This window comes from Thalia democratica, unplaced genomic scaffold, assembly GCF_965202585.1.
Source record: "Thalia democratica unplaced genomic scaffold, ktThaDemo2.hap1.1 HAP1_SCAFFOLD_1934, whole genome shotgun sequence".
In the NCBI taxonomy this organism is placed as follows: Eukaryota; Metazoa; Chordata; class Thaliacea; order Salpida; family Salpidae; genus Thalia; species Thalia democratica.
In genome coordinates, this window is record NW_028140727.1 from 1 (window position 1) to 9215 (window position 9215).

At 27.8% G+C, this 9215-nt stretch overlaps 1 protein-coding gene across 1 annotated transcript; it reads right to left on the reverse strand.

Annotated features, from left to right (window-relative positions):
* Nucleotides 1–970: 970 nt before the first annotated feature.
* LOC145849004 (uncharacterized) lies at nucleotides 971–6546 on the reverse strand (the record flags this gene model as incomplete). Its single annotated transcript, XM_082954126.1, has 6 exons — nucleotides 6353–6546; nucleotides 5560–5690; nucleotides 3615–3765; nucleotides 3116–3297; nucleotides 1888–2040; nucleotides 971–1090 (listed from the first exon to the last, which is right to left on the reverse strand). Coding segments are annotated over exons 1-6 (931 nt in total), but the record flags the coding sequence as incomplete, so codon positions are not given.
* Between the last annotated feature and the right edge of the window lie 2669 nt (nucleotides 6547–9215).

The window sequence follows — 9215 nt, forward strand, 5'->3', positions numbered from 1 at the left end:
AAAATAAAAAAACATAAGGCTATACTTATGTTTAATATTTTTATGTTTTTATAATATTGATAAATTTTTAATACAATCATAATTCAATAAATTTAAAATGAGTTTAAATGCAGCAATATTGTCAAAAAATACAAAACCTAAGCTTAAATATGAACTATTTCTTAAAAGCAGTTAAATACTGTTTTATTAGTATAAATTAAGAGGTAGAATAAGCGTTTAATTGGTAGTTATGTAATTTATAAATAATTCAGATTGGCTGTGAAATAACAAGTTTTAACAAAGTTGACCCAAAACAAGAATAAAAACTCATTTCTTCTCGTCTATATGTATTAAAGCTGTAAATAGTTCTCAAAAGAATTTATTACTGGCACGTTCTAACTATATAAGTTTTACTTTATTTAAAGTTGCATTTATTTTGTTCAAAACGAGCGGAACCAAATGTTATTTTGTAAATAATAAGACTACAAAGAACGAATTGTGTTTGGTAAATGATGTAAACATAAATACTTACGGTTACTTAATGGAATGATCTGCAAGTTTTTATCTATAAAACTTCTACAAGAGCTTCAAAAGTTCAACAGTATCAAAATTACTTATCATTTCTTAAATTAAATAACTTACGGCATCTAAATTAAAACATTGTTTGGAAAATGCTTCTGCTAAGAAATTTACCGTAAAAATCGTAAATATAACAACTGCCTCCCTTTAATAGATGCCCCCTTAAATAGTTAAGTACCCTTTTACTTGTTTGCCTTCTTACTATTTATTTCACCCTGACAGCCAAAATCACCAACTTTTACAAAGCTTGTTTTACAGTGTTATACATAAGTTAAAATAAACTTTCTTCAATACTTTACCCCCTCAGCAGAAACTGAAATATATTTGCTCCTTTTTAGTAATAGTTAACCAGTTAATTTTTAGCGCTACCTGTTATATTTTACAACTGTATACAAGTATAAATAAAACAAACCTTCTCGAGTGTAGTCGTCAGTCCAACTTGGTACTGTCCAGTTAACCGGAATGTCCTTTTGACAGGGCAGCATGTGGACCAGTATGTCTGCGGGGCAGTTTGAAGTTTTCGGCGATTTGTCTGTGCACGAAAAGATTGTAATGATATCAAGCAAAATATGAAAATAGTTGTAGTTGTAGTAAGGTTGTTGATTTCGATAGTTTTCAAAGTAAGTTGCTGAATGGAAAGCAAAGTTAAATATTGTAAATAAAATTTATAAGCAAACGAGAGCTTTGTAAAACTATGATTTTATGCTTTGAGTTTATGTAGGTTTTTTTAAACATAAAAAACACCTTTTTTACATTCAAATTAATTTTATGTCAGTTTATAATGATACAATAGTAAAATAGAAAATGTGCAATATAATGATTACATAAAATTATGTATATTTTACCGTTTACTGAAACTATACTTCACATAAGGTTTGAAAAAAATTGCAATGTTCTCATATCAATAAGCGCCGAAGCGTTTAGTTGTTATTAAGTTTAGAGTTTAAAGAAAACAGTTTTTTTGGTGTTAAATTACTTAAACTGTAAAAAATAAACTTTTTTTTTATCAAAAAGGTATATTTTTAATTTTTTTTAGTTAAGAAAAAAAAAAAGTAGCAAGAATACACGGCTTTATTTATTTTTTTATCTCTTCAAAGTTTATTAAACTTTCAAAAGTTATAATTCTTTAATCATTATTAAAAAAACCTATAAGATAAAATAAAAAATGATGAATAAATGCGAGTTGAAAGACTTTTTTTTTTCAGATTAAAGAAATGCAAGTGTTCAAGAATGGTTTGAAGTTAATTATTAACTTTTTCTGTAAGAAATTAAAAAGTTACTATTAGAGTTTGTTTTTTAATAAAGACATAGAAGTTAATAAAAACAAACTGATGAAGAAGTGCGAGTTGACGTGCACGCATCTGACGTCATCAATGAGTTTGAAGCCTTCAAAGCACCGACACCGCCTGGTAGCGCCGTCTAGCGGAATGCACAATTGCTCGCACTGAGGTGACACCTTTGAGCATGGGTTGTCCAATGTGCCTGAATATTAAAATAACATTAGTGTTTGGTTGAGTGCTTGCATTGTGAATGATTAGAGAGACCTAAGGAAGTGTTTTAAAATAGAACTAAAAGCTATATGTTTGATGCTTTTTAAGATAAATACTTTTGAGCATGGGTCGTCCAATGTGCTTGCGTAAACAATTAAAAAAAAACATTTAAAATGACAGATATACAAGAGATGCTAAATATTTGTGTTTTGTGTTTAAATAATCATATTTATGAGGTTTTAAAGCAGATTAACTTAACAACAAAAGATATAGTTTTTAAGTATGTTGTTTTTTGTTTAAATGTATTTAAAAATAAAACAAGCTATAGTTATTCTATTCGATATAATTTCTATGGTTCAAATTTTTATTTCTTTAAATAAACAAACTTTTAACACAAGTAAAAGCTAAAAGACTTTACTTAATTTACTATTAAAGACAAAAGAAAATATCTAGGTTTAGATACTTTTTACAGGCACGATAAAATTTATAAACTTTAAAGTTATTTCAATAAACACTTTTATTCTATCAACATATAAACAAAAAGACATTAGATAAAGCTACATTAAGAAACAATTAAACAGTTTTTTTTGTATATGTTTTATACATAGTTATTTGTCTTAACTAAAAAAGATTGCTCGATTTACTGAAATGTAAAGAACTTGTTTAAATACAAATATGCAAATTAAATATTTTATTAACTACCAGGATTCGGTGGCAAAAAAATTACGACCTTTTTATGTATAATAAGATAATAAGCTGCAAATAACAATGTTGTTAATCTATAATGTTATTTAAAAACTTATTTATGCATAATTTTATATAAACAAAAATATTAACTTTATAAAAAAAAATTATTAGTCCTTATATTTTAATAAAATACGAAAACTTTGATTATGATTTATTATAATACCTTACAAAAAAAAAAGTAAATCTTAACACTTTGTTGTTCATAAGTTATTAAGAATAAGTGATTTACATCGCGTTGTTTAAAGCTCTTAGAATTAAACTAGTAGTTTTAGTAAAAGTTAAACATTGTATTTGCAACGTTCTACCAAAAAAAAGCTAACTAATGAAATTCTCGGCGTATTCCTTGCTAAAGAAGTCAAGTGACGTGATTTGGAAAAAGTCGGAAAGTCCAATGAACTGGAAGCTAAACGGCTCAAGTTCCTTGGGAGCTATTAATTTCGCCACTCTGACTTCGAAATTTGTTGTTGTGACGTAATAAAGGTTGTCTCTCAGAACTTTCATGCTGTAAAATTAACATACCGGCTTAAGAACAAAAAGGATTATTGTAAACTATTAACAGTTAAAGCGGTTAAAAAAATCAGTCTAAAAGTTTTATCTGTAATTAAGAATTTTTTTTACAATCTTTATGTTTAGTTAAACTTATCTTTACTCTTTTTTATAGTTTTTCCTTTAATTTTCATAAATTAAATGTTTGTGATAGCTAATAAGTTTAACTTTACTGTAGTAAGTTATTATATTGAATTGTACTTATAAGCGTCATCGGAAACAAACTTTTGAATCAAACAAAACAACTAATTAAACTCTTGTAACTTTTCTCACTCGAGTATTTGGGGCGGGGTGCCGGGAAAATGAACGGACAGGTCGTAGCTTACGTCCTTCCAGCTGGTCAACGGGACATTGGTCAGGGCCAGTTCGAGCAGCGAAATCTGGTGGACGACACAGTTGTGGTCCGCGATGAACAGTGCGTCACCTGAAATGTATTCAATACAAATTTTAGTTGTTAAGCATTTTTCATATAATAAATGATATTGTTATGTTGTGGTTAACTGTTACGAGTGCGTCAGCTGAATTTTTTTTTTGTATTGTTATGTTTATATACAATTTATTTTTTATCAACTTTCCGTTAATCCACATATTCAAGCTGAAGAGTTTATTGATAGATAATAACATTTTGGTTGAAACAGTGTAGAAGTTTATTTTAAGTTTAGTGTCTTGCATGTTTAGCAACATAAATATTTGCTTCACAGTTTACAACCAAGACACAACTTAGCTCAGCCATTTTGTTCATTACTAGAAGCAGAATACTTCTCTATTTTTTTCAGAAATATACTACAATACAATGTTGATATAAAACTAATGGCTTACATTAGATAAAAGTAAAAATACAATTTTTAAGTTACAAAAAAAAAAGCGTGCTTATTATGTATGTTTAATATCTTTGGCATAAATTTTTTACTTTCAAGTTATCTACAGTTTTAATGAGTGATAAACAAAAAATGTAAATCACGTAATCACTTGTATTGTAGTTTTTAATTTCTAAGTTTCAGCCGAGTTACAATAAAATGATAAAAATTACTTTTAAATATCACTTAAACTACTACAGTAACAAAATATCAAAATAAACTAAGTTAATTTAATTAAAAATTTATGCTACACGCTTCCTAGTGAAGATACTATAGTGTATATTGAAAATTATACCAAAAGTAAAAAAAAAAAAAGATTTTAGAAGGTCAATGTTTAAATTTAAACCAAGTTATTGTGTTAAGTTTGCAAAATTATGACTTACCACAACCTTTTTGAGCAGATTGAAAATAAATATAAAAATTTGACCACGGAAATAATACAAGTTTGGTTAAAAAAAAATAGCAACATCTATCATGAAACAACTAAACTTAAAAATTTAAAAAACGAAATTAAAACTTAATAAGTTCTTTTATTAGTCTTTTGATTAATAGGTGTTTTTAATTTAAAGTGATTGTATAACGGTTACGTATATGAGAACATTACAACTTTATAATTAAAAAGTTTTGTAGCAAAAAAGTTAAACTCTGAAAACTAAATTCAAGTTGGTTGTTATAACTAAACATCTTTTAGTATAAGAGAAACCATTAAGTTTAGAATGATAAGCATTAAGAAATATAACACCTATTGTAAATGAATAGTAACCACCAATATTATAAGTATAAATAATCTACATAAAATTTTAAGTATAAAAAGTATACAAAAAATTAAAAACCATAAAAAGTGAACCAAATATTAATTAAAATAGGTTTTAGAATTGCTTAAAAATTTGATTTTAAGCTTTGTTTTTATGTTAAAGCTAAAAGTTTTCTTTTCAGCTGCAAAGTTTTCAACTTGAGTTCAATTTTCTTTTTTAAACATTAGTAAATCAATAAAATTTTACAAGCTTATAAAACAGTATTTACAAACTTTTTGTATAACTTTTTTTAAATTCAACTAATGTACAGTTTTCGTTTAGCTCCTAAAAAGCAATTGTACAAGCTTTTTGTTATGTTTACAATATTTTTATAGAAATAATAAGGATTTAAATTAATAAACTTTTAAAAGTTGATCAACAACTGAATAGATATAAACTATAAAAAACATTACAAGGTGTTACAATTTACGTTTGAAACCAAAAGTTAAGTAGATGTGCAGAATGTATTTTCTATCAAAACAGAAACATGTCAAATCAATCAATTTAAACAAGTATGCAAGTAATTGAAAACAGACCATATAAACTTTATCAACTGTCACAACTAACGTTCGAGTCCCACAGTGATGGCGCGCGGCCAGTTCAGCTCGTCGATTATGACCGTGGCGTTCCCCCCGTCCAGGTCACTTCTCCACAGCTGTCCCTGGCTTTCCTGCCCTTTCGTTATCCAGTACAGAAAGCTGTTACATAAAAAAAAGTTAGGTGTGATCTTTTTTTTTTTGTAGTTTATAAAAGTTGCTAACAAAACAATGCGAGTTTTATACATGGACACTTTTAAAGGAGAAAAAAAGGTTTTTGATAGATTTTTTTTGATATAATTGGTCAAGATAGACCAAAGTACAAACTTTACAACTTTTATTTCTATTTTTTGAAAACTGCTTAAATGCCTCTTTAAACTTTACTTAAAACTTTTTAATTTTAAATAAAATGGTTTTTAGGAACAAAGCTTTCTACAAAGTGTGTTTTAACATATTGATAATGGTAGATTTGTTCAAACTCAAAAACTTTTACAGCAAAATTTACATAAGCATACCAAACATTAATACATAAATTATGTAAAAATCAACTCATATACTGAATAATTAAAATTAATAAAGTATTCCAAATAAGTGCTGAATATTTTTTTTTAAAAACATCTTTAAAAGCACGGATTTGGTGATTAAAGTTAAGTGCATTTACTTATACTTTACTTCTTTATGACTTCAATAAAAAAGCTCACTTACGCTTGGGATCAACAAACACGGTAACAGTTAAACAAAGTAATTCAAGCAACTGCTAATTCCGTTTTTTTTCATTAAAAAATCTTAAAATTCATTTTCAAAGTAAAAACTATTCAACCCACTTGTACTTGGGGTCCACTGCGACCTGGTCGATTTCGATCAGTTCCTTCTCACCGCCAGTTGTCGCCACCTCCCTGTTTTTCACCACTGTTAGCACGTTGGCGCCATCCAGTGGGCTGTCACCGCGGAGCACCTTGACGTTCTGGTGCTGGCCGTCCACGAAGTACACGTTCTGCGTGCGAGGGTCGACGTCCATTTGTTTGACTGTTAGTATGAAAAAGTTGTTAGATTGGGAAGTGTTTAAAAAACATAAAAGTTCACGTTGTGTAAATATCTGAAGGGCGGTGTCTCAAAAAGTAGCCTGACCTCAAAAAAAATGCAGTAAAAATCGACAAGTGGGCGCTCTGCGTACGAGGGTCAACATCCATTTGTTTTACTGGAGAAGAAAAAAGTTGAAAGAAATGAGAGAAAAGTGAAAAAAGCTTGCGAAACCGGTTACATCACAATTCAAATTGTTATAAAAAGTTTTATAGGGACCGCATCAAAAATAGGACACGTTCTGCGTTCGAGTGCCAACATCCTTTTGTTTGGCTGGAGAAGATAAATCTGACTAGATAAAAATAGAAGATAAGATTTATTAAAGGTTTGCGAAACCCTTTACATGGAAAATCTATAAAAGCTTCAAAGAGGCAGTTTCACGTTTAAAAGTACTCTGTAGTTCAAGGGTCAACGTCCAACTGTTTGGCTGAAGCAAAAATAATAATGGTGATGAACACACTGTTGTTAGAAAATTATCTTGTTAAGATTTCATTTTGAAAACTAGTAGCTAGATAGCCACGATTCTAGCGCATTTAGGGCTTAAAAACAAATTTGAAAGATCAGCATACAACACAAGTTATGCCGGTTGGTGCGAGATCGTTTGAGTAGTTTTTGTTTAAAAAATTTGTTGCCTTTAAGATAAAAAAATAACAGTCATATAAACGTTTTTTTGAAAATATTTTATTTAAAATTACACTTATCTAAACCACATTAAAAATGAATTTTGATAATAATTTAAAATATTAGTTTTGTGTGAAATTTAATTCTCTATTTTCAGCTCCACATGATTTGGATCCACTAAGGAAAAGGCTTAAGTAGCCACAAGTAGATTGCTTATAATTGAGCGGTAATTTTGTCGCTATTTTGTAACATTTTGGTGTTTTAACTCGTTTTAAGCTTTACGCGGTTTGCTGAGATGTACAGTAAGATTAAACTTCAGTTTCAGCAGCGAAAATGATTAATTAATAAATAATTCGTTGCTTTTTTTCTCACGTACCGCCAGTAGTACTTTTAAACCACAAAGTTTATAAGACTTTCGCAGCTTTAAAAATTAAACTCATCAATTAAGTTAGAAAAGAAAAAAAGTAGTTGTAGTACTTTTGATAAAAGTTTCTGTGATTTTAAAAACTTAAAAAAAATTTATTTCAAGTTTAGGTTGTTTGAAAGCTACTATTATTAAAAAAATAATAATTATTATATTATTTGTGTTATTTATATATTATTAAATACATTATAGATTTCTTATTGTTTGGTTCAGTATGTAGTTTCATAAAAAGTAACTAATGCTTTACTCTTTGTGTCATTATTAAAAGAAAAAAAAAAGAATGTTTAAAGTTTATAAAACTTTACTTAAAATAAACTTTATAAAGCATATAAACAAGTAAAGCATTTTTTTATAAACAAATTTGTTTATAATTTAAACTTAAAAATTTTAATCCAATTTTAATTAAAATACAAAACTACTTAATATACACCGTTTGTTTGGGTCACGTAGATGCAAAAAAAAAAAAAAAAACATCAAAATTTATTTAAAATCAACATAGAAAAAAATTAAAAGTTGCCTTACATTTAACTTTTTTCAAAAACTGCTTAATATGTATCGTTTTTTGTTCGAAGCAGGGACCATTAATATAAAAATATCCAACAACAAATAAATTTGTTTTACCAGAATTTTTTCCTAAATCAAACTTTGAATGCAATTTTATTTAAAAAATGTTTAATGCATGTTTAAAGCAAAACAATACACTATTTAATAAAGCACGTTTATTCTTTCCAGCAAGGACCGTGTGGATGAGCCGTCCTTGTGGCTGGTGGAAAGATGAGGGTTCCACCCCTCCTTGGTGTGGGAGCTCCAGAAGATCCTCCCCGTGTCCCCGACGATCCTCAACGCCTGCACCTTGTGGTCGTTCAGTCCGGCTGAAAAATGTTTTTTTGATTGTTAAAGTTATGAGATTGTGTTTGGCTTCAACTGTTTGTTTGTTGTAAAGCAAAATATAACACAAAATAAAGCGTACGTAAACACTTTGAAATATGCAATGTAAAGCTTGTGGTCGTCCAGCTTTGAAAGTTTTTGAAGTTTGTATTGTTAAGTTAATAATTTTAAAATCTATGCTTAATTTTAAATTTTTGTTTGGCTTACTGAAAAAAGATGTAACTAAACACTTTACAATATACTTTTCAATACTTTTTGTCCTGGATAAGACTTTTAACTGTATTTATGTGGTGTACGACCCGATGATCGAAAGGTTTTTTTTATACACAATGTACTAGGACCAATTAAATGAGTTTTTTTGTCGTTTAAAAAAGTTTTTATGTCTTGATAATTTTAAGTTAAAATAATAAAAATAATAAATTTTAAGCTAAATAAAACAACATTTAATAATAAATATAGACTTCCACAAAAAAATAAAAACAAGTAATATATCAGTTCTTTTAGCTTAGTTTATAGGTAAATGTAGTTTGGAGACTATTTGATTAATTTTAATATATTTTTAACTAGAATATCACTATGTAATTCTTGTAGCATAAAAAACACTTAAGTCAAAAAAATACAAATTTACTGTGTTATACGATTAAACTTTTAATAATAATAAGTAATAAACTATA